We start from the raw sequence: 16,832 nt of genomic DNA, 5'->3' as shown, positions 1-16,832 counted from the left end.
GCCTGTTTGCTGGCCCAGAATACGATGGAATATCCCAGTATCATCACTCTGACTGAGCTCCTTGGTATTCTGCAGCCTGAAAAATAAAATCAAGCTGCTTACCTAATATATAACTTGTAAGCTTTTTTCTCTCCCCAGTTCTTAGAATCACTAGGTCAGACATCCCTTGAGCTGGCCGCCATAGAAGCCACACCTATGAGGAAACAATGAGTGCCATACTCAACTGCCAGTAACCATGGTGCTGCCAAAACACCTGTGGTCACCATCCAAAACTGGAATTGAGTAAGCAGGGCACCCCTGGCATGCTGGAAAAGATAAGCACGAGCAGGAGCCCCTGATCACCAAGAACTCAGACAGTGCTTGCACTGAGCATAGCTGGGTGTCACCTGTGGTCCTTTTTTAAAAAAAAAGAGTTGTATTAGTTTATGCACAGAAAAAGGGAAAGAAGAAAGAAGGGGAAAGAAAAGATACAGAAACATATATACAAAAAATCCAACTTAACATTCTGAATGCAAATCTTTTCCTTAGAGCTTCACAGCTACTATATCCATCATTCTTATGAATCTTCATTTACTCTTATATTCTCAGTACTTAAGTTTTAGCCAGTCATAAAACACCTCTACGGTCCCATAAATTCTTCTTCCATTCCTCCTTTTAATATATTTGTCAATCTGTCCATTTCAGCGCATTCCATAATCTTCATTATTAACTCATACAGCGTTGGGGTCTTCAATGTCCTCCATGTCATTGCAAATAGAATTCTGGCTGCTGTTATGACATGTAAAATAAAGTATCTATGGTTCTTATCTAGGTCATCTGGTAAACAGTTTAACAGAAATATCTCTGGCTTAAAAGGTATTGTAATATTCAACACTGACTGTAAGAAAGTATGTACTCCAATCCAGTATTTATGAACCTTTTTACATGTCCACCACATATGATAGTATGATCCAACATGATTGTTACATTTCCAACACCTGTTACTCAAGTTTTTATACATTTTAACTAACCTAACTGGGATTAGTTGCCATCTATAAAACATTTTATATAAATGTTCTTTGAATGAAACAGATTTAGTCAACTTAATATTTACTTTCCATATTTTTCTCCATTGTAACAGATCTATGTTATAACCGACATTTGCATCCATCTGATCATACATTCTTTAACTATTTCATCCTGCATTTTCAATTGCATCAGCATACCATACATTTTCTTAATAAGTTTCTCTCTGGAAGTGCATAATAATTTTTCAAATGCACCTTGTTCTAAATAGAATCCATCTGTCTGTCTTTACTATATCTAGATTCCACTTGTACTCTAGTCCACCAATCTAGGTTTATTTCCCTTGTATTTAATTCTTCCTGAGATTTTAAATTATTTCGATCATCTAACAATTCTGTGTATCTAATAACTGCTTGTTTTGAGGTCAAAATTGGTTGAGAAAAAGTTTCCACTGGAGATACCCATCTTGGAATTTTAGTGTATATCAGCAGACGAATCTTCTCCCAGGTTGTCAGTAGTGATCTTCTTATCATATGATTTTTACAATATTTACGTCCAGAAGCTTTTCCATACCATAAGAATAAGCATGCCATCCCAATTTTAAGTCGTGCCCTTCTAAAGTCAGCAGCCTATGGTCTTCAAGTAAAATCCATTCTCTCAACCAAATCAAACTTGCTGCCCTATAATAATTCTTCCAGTCTGGTACTCCAAATTCAGCATTATCTTTTTCATCTTGCAAGGCTTTCAATTTAATTCTTGGCTTTTTCCCTTGCCATATAAAATGTTGTGTCAGTTTATTCAGTTCATCAAAAAAAGTTTTGTTTAATATATATCAGCAGGGTCTGGAATAAAAACGTGAAACATGGTAAAATGTTCATTTTCAAAATAGCTATTCTGCCCATTAGTGATTCTTGCAGCTTTTCCCATTTCTCTAAATCTTTTTTAAGATCTTTATTATACACTTTATTATAATTATCTTTCATCAAGGAACTACATTTTGCTGTAGCATTAATACCCAAATATTTGACTTTCTTTTCCAGTTACCTGTGGTCCAAAGGACCACAGTGGCGCCCGATCATGCTGATTAGTCTTGGATTTACATAGGAACAATCAGACCTCACCCTCAGCCAGCTTGAAATCCTCAACTTGCAGAGCTGTCTGGGAAACATCCCAACATGATGCTGCCAGCAACTCACTGATCCTAAGCACAGCATAAAATGCTGTCAAAGCAGCAGCTTGGAAAAGTCATACAAATCCACACAACGGTTTCTGTATCCTACCAACAAAGTACACATATTCTCTGGAGGGATTTTGTGCCGCTTTGGCGCATGGCTGTTCCTGCAACCAACCCCCTAACATTCACCTAAGCCTAAAATCTCCAGAATTGTCCCTAAAAGCTACTGCCCTATCTGAAAATACGAATGCTACTAGATAACCTTTAATTTGTTCTAGATGCCAAATCCTTGTCCTACAAGTGAATCATAAATCTTTGAATATGTTTCACAGGCAAAGGTCAAATCTGCTCTAAACCTTCCAGGTGTGAAAAAGTTGGAACTCCTTACGTTGCTTCTCATAGGCCATCCTTGTGCCTGTCACCAATAAGGCCATTATTGGCCAGCCCGCTTTAGGCTCCCAAGATGCCAAAGCTTGGCTGGCATCAGTGTCAGGCCCCAGTCCATGCCTGGTGCCAGCTCTTGAAAATGCTGCTCCTGGAAACGAGTGCATCAGCAGTACTGTTATCTAGACTGGGTATATGCCTTGCCTTGAACAAAATATTAAGTTCTAAGCATTTCAAAATGAATAACCTAAGTGCATGACTCGAGGTTTCCTGGAGGACTGACTATTCACCACCTGGACTACCACCTGGTAATCACATCAGGACAAAACTACAGCATCCCTGAATTGCTCCCCTCAAGTGCGCACAGCCACAACAATGGGAAACAACGCCAAAAAGGTTAGGTTCCTCAATACCCTCTTGTTCCCATCATTGTGGCCACCATTGAGCACACCAGTGGCCCCGAAAATAAAACCCCAAAACCTAAACTCCCTGCAGTATCAGTTTGAATCTGAAAATCGTGCCCTAGGAGCCATTGCTGTCTCCATAAAGATATCCCATTAACTCTGCTAGAAAGGCTAGCCATGTATGAGCATCTGCCTTCATCGCACCAGATACTCTGATCAGATGATGAGGCTTTTTTGCTCTCCTAGTAGCATCAGCCATATATCCAGGGAAGGCCCTGCCTGGCACTTATCACCTTACATGCAAAGTTCAAATGCCCGAATACAACTTGCAACTGCTTTAGGGTCACTTTTTTTTTTTTTGCCCACGTAAGCCCTGCAATAATTCACCTGCACCTCTCAATCTTATCCTCAAGCAATCTACAAGCCTCCACTAATGTATCAATCTCAATAACTGATAACCAAGCACACTCCCCTGTCCTACCAGGCTTGCAAAAAAGAAAATAATCTAAATAATGTGTGACTTTTTCAGACCCAGCTTTCTGTGAAAAGGCCCATTCCAACATGGTGTTAAATCTCTCAAAGGCAGAGCAGGATATGGAGCACCCCATGGGAATTACCTTGTTAAAGTAAAACTGGGCCCGAAACTGAAAACATAGAAGCCCAAAATCTCACGGGTGAATGAGCAGCAAATGAAAGGCTGACATTAAGTCACATTTTGCCAACATGGCTCCCTTACCACATGATCTAACCATTTCTACGGCCAATTCGAAAGATACATAGCGGACTGTGCATAGCTTGTCTGGAATGCCATCATTAACTGATTCCCCACTTGGTAACGACAAGTGGTAAATAATCCTAAATTCTCCTGGTGCCTTTTGGGGCACAACCCCCAGAGGGGAAATATGTAAAGAGACAAGCAACAAAACTGGAAAGGGGCCCACAATCCTGCCCTCTTTCTTCTCTTTCAATAATTTGCTTGCTACCACGTGTTCCAAAACCAATACTGACTTTAAGTTTTTTGCCTTAAAGAACTGGCAGGGCCTAGAATATGGAAATTGGAAGACTTCCCTAAAACTGTTAGCTAAATGCTCAACTCCCTCCCCCGCTTTGGGTATCTGTGTATCCAACATAACAGCAGCTCAAGCTGAATTGGACTGGGTGCCTTTTTGAAGTCCATCACCAGCCCCATCTGGTCACCCCATGATGGTCACCCCTATTATCACCTTGTCCTTGACTGCCTCTTGCTTTACAGCAGGCTGACCTGGCGTGATTCTCTCCACACCTACTGAACACATGCCAAAATCTGCACAGCCTCTTGTTGCAACTCCTGATGTTGTTGAAATCCCAGCGTTTATTTAGTTTTATTTTTAAAATCAAATTTATATCCTGCTCTCCCTGAGCCCAGCTCAGAGTGGGTGACAACCTCTTATATACAATTTGGATATACAATTTAAACCTTCTAAAATGCAACATACAATTAATCAGTCCATAAATACAATAAAATCAGTAAAACAATTTCTGTAACATTCAAGATGGCATAAAAACTTGTACAGGTGGGCAATAAGCAGTCATCTAGGAAGGGAAGAAGGGAGGGAAGGAAGGGAGGAGGGGAAGGGAGGAGGCGAAAAACTAGCTGTAGCCTATCAGCTAGGGGTCCAGTACTGTCCTCAACCATAGGCGCAGTGGAACAGCTCTGTTTTGAAGACTCTGTGGAATTGTACCAAATCCCATAGGGCCCTGATCTCTCCTGGAAGAGTGTTCCACCAGCCCGGGCCAGGGCTATACCAGGACAGGCGGTCCTGAAGGGGGACATACCAGGACAAGTGGTCCCGAAGGTATGCCGGTCCCTGAATGTTTAGTCAGGGTTTAACTGACTGCCATCCTGATCCTGCCAGGTTGGCCTCACTACCCTTTGAAATCAAATGGCTACTATCTGAATAATTTATATATATGTATATATATATGTGTGTGGGTGTGTGTATATATATATATATTTATTTATTTATTTATTTATTTATTTATTTAATATGTACCCCGCCCTCCCTGCAAAGCAGGCTCAGGGCGGCTTACACTGGTTAATACATAAATAACACTTAAAGTCCACATAAAATCATCTAAAAACAGTTCAATTATAAATAATTCACAAAGAATTCATAAAGTGCTGGTGATAAACGATAAATATTAATTATCTAACAGCAGTATGAGAGAGTATTATAAACATATGGGATGACAGTACTCTAAGTTTTATTCTTAAGTTTCGTCAACAGAATCCTTCAAGGTGTGTCTGAACCTCATTTTGTGGAAATGTCCAAGCTTTGTGAAATATAGGCTTGGATCCAGAAGTGCACAAGAAACATTAACAGGCTTAGTGCATACAAAAGATGTTGTGCAACACATAGCCCTTTCATCCCTATAATGTAGTACTCAGAAACTGGCTGCACAAGATCTTGCATAATTGGAGATATAATGAGTCTGATTTTGCTCAAGTGGCTACCGCAGACTTTTTCTTGTGCTTCTGCTTGCTCGAGAGCTCTACTGCAAGTGGAAATCTTGTGTTGGATCTGACCCATAGAGAGGGAGAAAATGGGTTTGCAGTGCACGTAGGGATTCAAGACAGTCCAGTGGAGGAGGAGGTCTCCCACTGCCAGGCCCCACCTCCACTGCTGGCCAGCTGACTGGTGGGGGGAATTACCTCCCCCAAAGGGAGGAATGGCTGGCATTTCTGTGACTTGCCCACGTGACCCAAAAGTGATGTCAGGACGTTGGAGCGATGCTCTGGTTTTGGGGCAAAAACTCTACCATTGAGTTTTGCCCAAAACCCAGAGTGTTGCCCCCAGTGTGTCTGTGTCACTTCCAGGTCACGTAGGCATGTCACTGAAATGCTTGCTGTTCCTCCCTGCTTCTGGTAACTGCATGTTCTATCCACTGCTGGCTGCTCAGAGGGACCTGGCAATCCTAAATGCACCCCCCCCTTTTTATGGAGAATCATGTACTCTATGGTTGGATAAAGAATTTGCATTTTATTCTTCCAGGACTACAAATTTAAACATGTTTAGTGGCCCCAAAGAAACCTGGGAACTGTAGTTTTGTGAGGCTACTATTAGTTTTTTAGTTCCCATCACAGAACTACTATTCCCATGATTCATTTTTTGAGAACTGATTTAAATTAGATGTGTGTCATCTAGCAACTGATAGAGAATCCAGAAAAGTCAGTGATCAGTAGGCCAATAAATAGCATATGTCTAGAGCCTAACAAAATTTGTGGTAGCCTATGAGCTTTCATGACTCACCGCTTACTTCTTCAGAAGTTATCACTGCACCTAAATTATTCTCCTCCTTCTAGGGTTGGTCCCACATTTGATGTCTGATAGGGCCTCTTCCACAAGCATGCATTGGCATTTATTATTTATAAGCCATGGACTACGAGGAATAATTATTTTGTGTTTCAGTTAGATGATACGTTTTCAGTCTTTGCCTCACAGTGATGCTTGGTGCTTGGAGGGGGGGCAACAGTGGAGGGCCTCTAGTGTCCTGGCCGCACTGGTGGACCTCCTGATGGCACCTAGTATTTGTGGCCACTGTGTGACAGAGTGTTGGACTGGATGGGCCATTGGCCTGATCCAACATTGGCTTCTCTTATGTTCTTATCCTCAGTGGTAGCTATGATGGTAAAAGCAACAGAAAGTAAACAAGGCTTCTGCTACTCTAGATTTTTATTTGGGTCATTGTTCATCTGAAATATGTGTGAGGTTCACAAGTTCTGCATTGTTAATGCTTGTGGGAAATGGAATTGGTGTTGTGTGGTGTTACCACACGGAGAATTTTAATAACTGGAGCAATGTTTGGTTATACACAGGTTATACGTAAATCATTAGGTATTTATTAATACATTTTATACATAACTGGATAGATTAACTATCTGGGTAGATTAACTGACAGTTTTCATAATGAGAAAAATTGAAAAAAATATGCTTATTATCAAGTGCCTTGATGGATATCTGATTTCCCTAGTTGAGGAATATTTCTAAAGTGAACTAAAATGGATTGTTCTCACCAGTTTTAACTATTACACCTCAAGTTCAGCTGTAAGTGATGCCCCTATCTAGAACATTTTTAAAGTCCAGCTGGTATAATAAAAAAATAATTAGGCTGCCGGTCATCTTTCAGCATAAAACTACACAGATTCCTTCAGCCTGTCCCCTTGAACTATAATGCAGTAGCTAATGGCCTTATGAGAAAATGTCATTTTCAGGAAAGATCTAGTCAGAGTAACCAAGGCAGAATTTTTCATTTTCAGCCCCCCCCCCCCAGTAATTTATTGTACAGCAATAGATAGTATTCTATTATCTTATTATAATAGATTATTATAGATCATAGAAATATACAATGTCTATGTTCCCCAAAGTTCATTCCATAAAAATGTGTGTTGTTAATATGAAAGAACTGAAAAAAGCAGACTAGATATGTGCCCTGCAAATATTATAGGTTAATACTGTGAAGGAAGGCATTCTGCAATGCAAATTTGCCTAACTTGTTTTGAGAGCACAGCAAACAACATGTATTACCTTCAGTGCTGTGCTCCCTAAAAGATCGACACTATACACAAATAATATATCAAAAACAATTGATATCTGGACATTTATTTGAACAAATTCTTGACAACTTGAAAAAAGTTTTGGTGTTGAAAATGTCTCAGAAGGAACACTGGAGCATGCTGCTTTCCATGTGTCTGTCAGCTGTTATGAATTGGTCTTGTTACTCTGGCATGTGGCCAAATTCACAGTATTGCTTACAATGCTGTGTGTATTAGCATATTTCTGATTAATAAAGTGAGGCATATCTTTTAAACGTTACTTTAATAATTTTTCTCCTGGAGAAATTGCTGCCTGGGAACATTCTTACTGAGGGATAAATATGCATGTAGATTAAAGTAAAGCTTCATTACATGCATTAAGATCTCAGTCTAATTGGCGGTGAAAAGATCTAGATTACACACATTGCTTTATGGAATTATAATTCATGAATTTGCTTGAGTCAGTGCTTTCATGGGCAGCTGAGGCGGGACTTTATTAATACTTATTTTATTTACTGATTTTATTTTTGATATTATTGATAAATAATTAAAATGCATGTGTAAACTTGCTTTTCCTCTGTCTTTTTAAACAGTCCTATAAACCAAACCTCATTGTAAGTTAAATTTATTTCTTAAAAACAATTGACAATTTGTTAAATCTCACTTAAACCTGCATAGTCCCACACAGAAATTTAAAAGTTCTGCGTCCTCTGTGGATTATGTACATGCTAGAAGGGAAATTGATATCACCATTCTATCCTGAATATACATATACACGCAGATGTCTCTGTCCCATAGTCTTCAACTAAAATGTTTTTTCATTCCCCTTTCCATTTTTATTGGAAACAATAATTATCTGTCGGGAAAAAATGTTGTGTCTCTGGTTCTGGCTATTGAGCCAATTAGTAAGAATGACTCCTTTAGATTTTTAAATCAGCTGTAAAACTATCTTTACAGATAAATAAACTGTTTTAAACCTCTGCTTTATGTGACTATTTACTGACACTGCTCAAATTCTAGAGTAATGTATTAGAGTGAACAAAAACAATATCCAAGGAACATAAATGATACACATAAACAATAACAACAAATATTCAACAATTATAGAGCAAGAAGAACAAATATCCAACAATTAGAGAGCAAGATGATAACAGGCAGCCAGTTAACAATCCCATTTCAAAAATAAACTTCATCAGGTCTGAAGTTAATAATCTAGAAGCTCCCTTGGTGAAATGAGTTGTGCAATAGCAGAAAAGGTCAAACCTACTAGAATAAATTACATTGGAAGTCAATATTCATCAGGTTACTTCATAGCATTGAAATTGTGTAGTTGCCAGTCACCAAATAGTTGACAAAAGCCTGTCCAAATTTCAAGTCAGTTGCAACTCATTTCACCTATGGAGTTTCTGGATTATGAAGATTATTTTTGAAATGGGATTGTTAACCGGCTGCCTGTATCATCTTGCTCTCTAATTGTTAAATATTTGTTCTTCTTGCTTTATAATTATTGAATATTTGTGAACACTTCAGTTGGCCTCCCTGCTTTAGTTCCCAACCTGCTGAAAGGGCCCATCTGATTCCAAAATGTGGCCCCAACAGATTTATATTGCTGCTACCAATGTTATTGTTTTTGTGATTTTAATGTGATTTTATTGTAACGAGTCTTTGACTTGATTTGTTGTGATCCACCCTGAGCCCATTTGGGGAGGGCAGAATAAAAATCCCCAAAATTAATTAATTAAATAAATAAAAGCAAATAATCAGATAATCACAATGCAGAATATATTTAATGTGGAAAAATAAGATTTTTTAAAAATACAGTATCTTCTTATTTGCTATCCATCCTTCCTAAAATTATTGTCTTTGATTATCAGACAGTACAAGTGGAGACCCGCAAGAAACTTGCGGGATGGTTATCCTATTCCTCACGCCTTTGCTTCCTCCTGTCTCCCCCTACCTCTCTCATACTCTTTCTCCCTTCTGCCCCCCCTTTCTCTCTCTCCTCCATGTATGGTTTGGTTGGAGGTTGGAGTCTATGGCATTATATCCGAGCCGAGGGCCGAGCCGCTCACCCCTCTGCCCCCCCTGCTCGCCGCTCGCCTTCCAAATGGCGGTGGCGGCCTCCGCAGAGCGTTCCATGCGCATGCGCACGGAACGCTCTGACACTTTCGGGGATAATTTTTTTTAGTTCTTAGATTTTTGTGCACCCCTGGGGACTGCCCCAAGAGTGCACAAAACTCTCCCTGCCCCCCAGGTCGCCCCGGAGCGCAGATTTAGCGATCCGCACAGGCGGGGCGACTTGGGTATTAGATATATAGATGAGTAACAAAGAAACATAGGCTGCGGTCACACGCAACATTAGCCACGCAAGAGATACGGAAGACAAGCGGAGTTTCCGGTCGCGATCTCACCAGCACATCTGGGAAGCGTAGCGCTTCCGTGGCACAACTGAGGCTTCCTGCCGAAAAAGCGCAGCAAAAAACTAGTACCTTGGAGGCACTAGTTTCCAGAAACTGCGGGGCAAGGGCGGGCGTCTGATCGCGTTTCCGGTGGTATCCGGCGCCCGCCCATGTCCCCTTGCGGAAAAGGGTTTTTTTTTTCCCCACGTCTCCGTGGATGCGCACACGCACCCAACGGAGCATGCGCATTCGTAGTGTACACAAAAAAAGAAAACCAGTTCGCCGCGCCGCGCGCTTCTTCATTGCGCGCAGGCGTGTGTTGTGATCGGCACCTCTCCCTTGCCATGGAACCTCCACAGTACCTCCACAGAACCTCCACAGTAGGTCTGATCGCTTTACTGCATGTTAGTTTGCCCCGGGGCAAACAGCCACACTTCTCCTCTGCAGTTTCCTGCCCGTGTGGCAGGGGCCATAATTAGATTAAACAAAAGGAACAAACTGTTTAGGGAAAGTGTGACATCTGTATCCTCAAAAATTTCCCAGAAGAGATTAGACATTAATCTATTAGGGATGTTCAGAGATGCCTTACTTTAGAGTTGTTTGGAAAATTCAGTCATGCCTCAGGTTAAATTGTAGTCTAGACTGGTTTACAAGAACAGTAGTTCGATTGTCCTATTGTGCTGTTTTGTGAAAGCTGTCTTAAGTACGGTTGCCAGACTACAGAGATCAGTTCTCTTGGGAGAAATGGCATCTTCAGAAGATGGATTCTGTGGTATTATATCCCCACTGAACTTCCTCAGGAACTACCCTCGAATCTCCAGGAATATCCCAAGCTGGAATTGGCAACCCTAGTTAGGACTTTGTATACATACTGGCTTTCTGTCAGATTTTGACATGGTCCGTTATTTAGGATTAAAATGTAGAGAAACGGGAAGGTGAGTCAATGACAGATGACTTTTAAATGCAGCCAAATACTCGTCTGAAATTGGCATCAGTTCATGTTTAGTACTGAATTGTATTAGTTTTTTTGGTGGCTATGGATGCAGAGTTCAGAACATAGTATCACCTTGTCCATAGTCAGCACAGGCCTATACAAAATAGCAGGAAGCTAACAGGGCTGATTAGAAATCTCATGTGCCATTAGCCAAAAACGATCCGATTGATATGACCTAATTTGTGAGCGCAGCCCTGGAACTTCCTGAAACTAGCAAGAGCTTTTGAAGAAGTACATTTCATGAGCACCATGTCAAAAATATGTTTCTTCAAACCTTCGAAAAATACTGTATTTGCACTAAAAGCAGAAATCCAAGTGTTTTGGGCAACACTTTTCTAAGGGAAAACTGAGTACAAGTAGAATGTCGCATGCCCTATTTCTTGTACATGAAGTCCTTCAGTTTCTTCTGTATTTTCTTCTCAGCATTCACTCCATGCGGGAGCCTCCTACATCTAATTAATGGGGCCTGGCTTATTTTTTTAAAATTATTGTTTTAGAGGATCTTTTCATGATAGATAAAGAATCACAGACACTCCCATTTCGCTATACTTCAGGACTGCCATTTAAATTCAAGTACAGTGGAAGCAATTTTGGATGACCAAAAGATGTCTTGTGCATTAAAAAGTGAAATGTTAAATATAACACTCAACAAATTATGGATTGTACCCAGTTACATTTTTGGAGAGCAATTCCAGAATCCTTAGCAAAAGGTTTGCTTTTTAAAGTGCCTCTTAAAATTAATGGCATATTAAGCAGAGATTTAAATGGGCCTGAAATTATTCAGGGGACATGAATTACATACCAGTAAAGCTGGCCTTCTAGCAATTTCTTATTATAAAATGTGTGTTGAAACTGGCTGCACACAAGAAAAGTTACCCTTTTCAGTATCTGCTAAATCAAAATGTTTAAGAGATAGTTGTTACATTACTTTGAGTTCCCCCACACACTGTCAATGGACACAATCCCTATGCATTAAAATGAACAGTAGTTTTATAATTGTGAAATATAGTGGGCACCCAGGGCCATAGCTAGCATGGGGCCCATGGGACAACACCCTCTCTTGAATTTGCAATGCCCATGAAACTTTCAGCCACTTTTCTTTCACAGCTCTGGGCCAGCCAAGTAGTTGGTTTTGCCAGGACTGACTCCCAGGGAATTGAGCCAGGGATCACGGCCTCTACAGTAAGCAGTTGGGGTTGGGCAGTCCCCACCCCAAGAGCCAGAGCCTCCAGTCAATCGCAGGTGAAAATGACCAGGGCAGCTTGTGGTTCCCTACTCTTTTCCCCACTCCAGATGATTTCTGCTTTTCTGGATGTTTCTAGAGGAGGCGGGCCAGCTGGCCAACCACAGGATCCAAGGGAGCCTTCATGATTCAACAAGCTGAGCGCCACCCCCTTTCCAGCAGCCAGCAGGACCTGTAGATGCTCCAGGCCAGATTGGAGTCCTTACTTGGAAGGCATCTTTTAAATTTTTGTGTGTGATGTTGGCAGTACTCCCTCCATGCCCCCCACCAAAAAGTCTCTAGCTACAGGCCTGTGGGCACCTATTCTGTATTTGTGTATTTTGCTAACTTTTCCATAGCATAACAGCACAAAATCTGTTGCTACTAAATAGAAAATCCCAGCAAATGTGAGATTTTTTTAAAAAAGGTAATGGTTGATATTATAGCAAGAAATAAGTGAATTTTTCTCCCTGTATGGGAGTTCACACTCTCATGATAACCCAGTCCTTGTTTGTAGCTGACTATATTGTGCATACATTTATTTTAGGTGGACCAAATATTGTATAATTAAATACATAGAACAAGAACAAATTGCATGTAGTTAAAAGGAAATGTAGATGGGAGGCAGGCATGTACTTCTTGTTTGCAGTTATGGACTAGCAGCACATTGTGGTGCATATGGAGAGGAGGAACAGCATAGTCTTTTTCCCTCTGTGATGGGTCTTACCTCTTACTGCAAGAATTTTTTGAATGACCTTGAGTCTCAAGGAAGGTAGACTATAAATGAAGTAAGTAAGTAAATATAAAGCGTACAATGGGGTGGAGATCCCTTAGGGAATCGCCAGTGTACAAAGACGTCTCTAGTTCAATTTTTTAAGTGAAACAAAAGCTTTATGCAAATACATTTTATTCAAATACATTTCAGTGAGCAAGGCATGTTAGCTCTTCAGCTATATACAGTGGTTTTTCAAACCATGGTGGTGCCTGCCTGGTGTGGGGTCCAGGATACTTGAAGAAAGGGAAAAAAGTTCTAAGGAAAGACTGGCAACTGAGGAATGTGAGTCTTTCCTCACCTCACTAGTCCAGATCTCACAAGTCCAGTCCCTGTTCTCCCCAGGCTCCACCCCCAAAATCTCCAGGTATTTCCCAGTCCACAGCTGGCAACCCTAGATGTGTGTGTTTTTATTTTCATTGCTTCATTGTCCAAAGCAAGTCTGAGGAAAAGTAAATGGAAGAAGTGATGCTGCTTTTATGTAATCAAAACTTCCCTCTGTGTGCCTTCAGAGGAATCAGAGTTCTCTTGCTCTAGTTCTTATCTTCTAATAGCAGCAATAGATTAGTACCTGACTATAGGTATTACCAGGGGTCATTTCATAGAAAAAGAGCTAGGGGAACTCATTAGCATAACTCATTAGCATATACCACGCCCCCTGACATCACCGGAAGTGTGTCATAAGGCCACACCCCCTGACATCACTGGAAGTGTGTCATAAGGCCACACACCCCACCCCCAACGGTCCCGGCTGCCGGCAGTGGCCTTGCAGCTCCACTGCCGAGCCCCATGAGGGGCCCGGTGGTGAACCTGCAAGGCCAGCGGGAGTGCAATGAAGCCCCGCAAAGGCCCTCCCTGGCCCCAGGCAGGCAGGGTAACTGCGATCCCCCGCGATCCCCCCCCCGAAATGACCTCTGGGTATTACAGTTTTTTCCTCATGCAGCAGCAGCAGATTGTATGCAACTGAATATGAGAACCTCTGTAATTGTGGAAAAGACTGTTGATGTTGGCAGGGGAACAGAATGTTCTTCAAATGGTTCAGGGGATCAAGGTTTAAAAGTTTAAGAAACTATAGTACTAATTATGAACTTCATTAATACTGCACTTTAGAGCATTTAACATTGTCTATCTTAAAATGTTATGCTGAGTGGGCCCAGGATAAAGAAGATGCTTAGATTATTCCATTTTCTTTGTATAAGATTGGGACGCATCTTTGTCCATATCTACAGAAATACAGGTAACAAGCTGATTAATTTAAGTGGGACAAGTGCTTGCAATACTGACAGTAGAATTCCTTGCCTGTGCTCTTGAACTGTAAGTATCCCAAAATTAGTTTTCATGAGCAATAATTGTATTATAAGCCTGTAGATAAATCCCGCTTTCTGATTATGAACTAGCAAAAGTATTTTGATTTGTGTATATGAATTTCTCTCATTGAGAATTTGTTTCTAATTAGGTGGATATGCATGGGAACATTTTGCTAACATCTCTTGAAATTCACAATGAAGTTGCAAGCAATGAGGTCACCACAAGTGTCACTGATCCTCAGAATTCAACAATATCCTTTGACAACTCAGGTATCCAATACAGAAAACAGAGCTTACACAGAGAAAGTCTGGGAAGGCGTACATTCGACAGAACTGGCACCCATGCTAAGAAGGGTCATTTACGAAGGAGATCTTCACAGCTAAAGATAAAAATACCTGACCTAACAGATGTGAATTCCATAGACAGATGGTCAAGGATGGTGTTTCCTTTCACATTTTCTCTTTTCAACTTAATCTATTGGCTATATTATGTCAACTGAATTGACTTTACTTTTTTAAAAGAGACTTCAACAAGTGAAATACTATTCTGCCTGTTATTTTATATATGTACATATGAACTTTTACACTATAATATATATAATATATATAAACTCTGTTTAAGCGTGTACATATATTGTGAAAGAATATGTATTATACCCATTGTGCATACACATATACACTATATATAAAATATATATATACATACACACACACACACACACACTCCCCCCTCCCCTTCCCGCTCTATAGGAAACCCTAATGGATAATTTAAAGTGGAATGTACATTTTAAAAAACAATTGAGAGAATGGTGTCCTGGAAACGTTAGGCCTTGAGAAAATCAAATGTTGTGTAAGACCACTAGAACATTTTTTCAGATCTCTGTGCTTCTCTATTAAGTTAGAATTTTGTGATATCATTGACAAAAACTATCATTTACACTACTTAACTGTTTGTTAAAAATTATATTTACTGTCATCAACTTTAAAACCATTGCACCTCATTAACTTTATTTGCTAATGTTTTTTGTTTTGTTTAATATATTGTAATAGGGAAAGTTGTCTATCATATATGAACTTTCAGGGATCACTTGTTTTCTCTTATGCAGTCAGGTAAATATAAATCAAGAGGTGGTTTCATTTCGTGCTCTCTGGATTTTGAGAACATTCACCATAAGAATATTTTCACCAATGAAAAGAACATATTTTTTGGTGAGCATTTCATGACAATGTAATGTTTTTGTTTGGGCTTTTACCACTTAATGCACTGTTTTAGTGGGTAATACCCCACAGAATAATGCTGCAGTAATACTGTTTGAAACTCAACTTCCATGAAAATTTTAAGCATCTTTTCTTTATCAGAGTTATCAAATTCACTCTTACATGTGGGAGATTCAGTTTGGGAGATTCAATCTGTGGAAGATCTTGGCACATTCATTTCCCTCTGTATTGGTGTGCTTGCTGCTTTACTTCCCCATCTTCTGCAGGATAGGGCTGGAACCCTACTTATTATAGTAGATGTTGGAACGGAGTGGGCAGGCAGCCCAAGATCAGTTCTGGGGAAGAGGGTATAAATTCAGTTGAATTTCTCTTTGCCAAGGAGCCTACAGATTACCAAGATGTCGACTAAGAGAGGATATAATAATCCTGGTTTGAAGTTTGTTACATTCCAATGATATCCTAGAAGAAACTTTGGGTTAGTTGTTTTAACAAAGGCAATCTAGTTGTATTTTTTTTCAAGAAAAAGACATGCATTCACATTATCAAACATTAATGTATGATATATTTGCATAATATGCATATATATAGATTAGTATTTTATCCAAATTTTCTTTCTCGTGCTTGCTACTGTGACCGCATGCTATATCATGCTTTTGTTTCTATGATGTTACAGCTTTTTCTTCTCTAGAATTAAGCCAATAGAGCAATTCTTATGTATAAATTAAATAAGAACATTTTCATATCTATTTTGTACATATGTTATATACATTAAAACTGCTAGTAAGCAGATATGCCACATTCACAAACCATGAATAATAGAGAATAATGTCTTGTTTCAGCATTAAATGCACTCAGTCATTTTCCTTATGCAAAATGTTTCCACTTTTGTTTTCCTTCTGATTCACATCCTCATCATTTCTAAACTTCTGACTAGCAGATTCTGGTAGTTAGAATGCACATATTTCTGGACCTTAACAGCTTATACTGTTTAACTGGTTTATACCTCTCTAAGAATGTTAAAAACATTGTTTGTGTCCAAAAATAGAAGTCACTACAAGGCAAAGAAGCTAAGAGCTGATCTGGAAAACTGATCTGAAATCGAGAACACAAAGCTGTGGAGTTTTCTGAAAACCTGAGAGGGCATAGCCTACCTCTGGGTTTGTTGTTTAATGTACTGTAAAAGTACAGGATTCCCTCCCATTCCTGGACTGGCATGGGTAGGAAATACCTGTACAAACGTTATCCATTCATTTCATTATGGTGATGGCTATGGGAGTAGAGGTGGTTAGGCTGCACCTGATGCTTTTCATGTCATTAAGAATACAGAGAAGGAAAAGCAAGTTCAAGGGAAGGAATGTTCTTTGCACACTATTCTCATGT

The 16,832-nt window shown here is 39.9% G+C and overlaps 1 protein-coding gene across 1 annotated transcript in view; it reads left to right on the top strand.

The window, feature by feature from the left end:
- Positions 1-14,734, top strand: part of LOC107114765 (gamma-aminobutyric acid receptor subunit beta-3) — a 148,496-nt gene extending 133,762 nt beyond the window's left edge. Inside the window, exon 9 of the mRNA XM_015416356.1 lies at positions 14,384-14,734. Coding sequence (XP_015271842.1) covers positions 14,384-14,734 — 351 coding nt within the window. The remainder of the gene's footprint in view (positions 1-14,383) is intronic.
- The last annotated feature ends 2,098 nt before the right edge of the window (positions 14,735-16,832 follow it).

Source organism: Gekko japonicus, unplaced genomic scaffold, assembly GCF_001447785.1.
Source record: "Gekko japonicus isolate JY-2015 unplaced genomic scaffold, Gekko_japonicus_V1.1 scaffold1147, whole genome shotgun sequence".
Taxonomy (NCBI): Eukaryota; Metazoa; Chordata; class Lepidosauria; order Squamata; family Gekkonidae; genus Gekko; species Gekko japonicus.
Note: the sequence above shows the minus strand (reverse complement) of the source record. Positions and strands in the feature narration are given on the sequence as shown.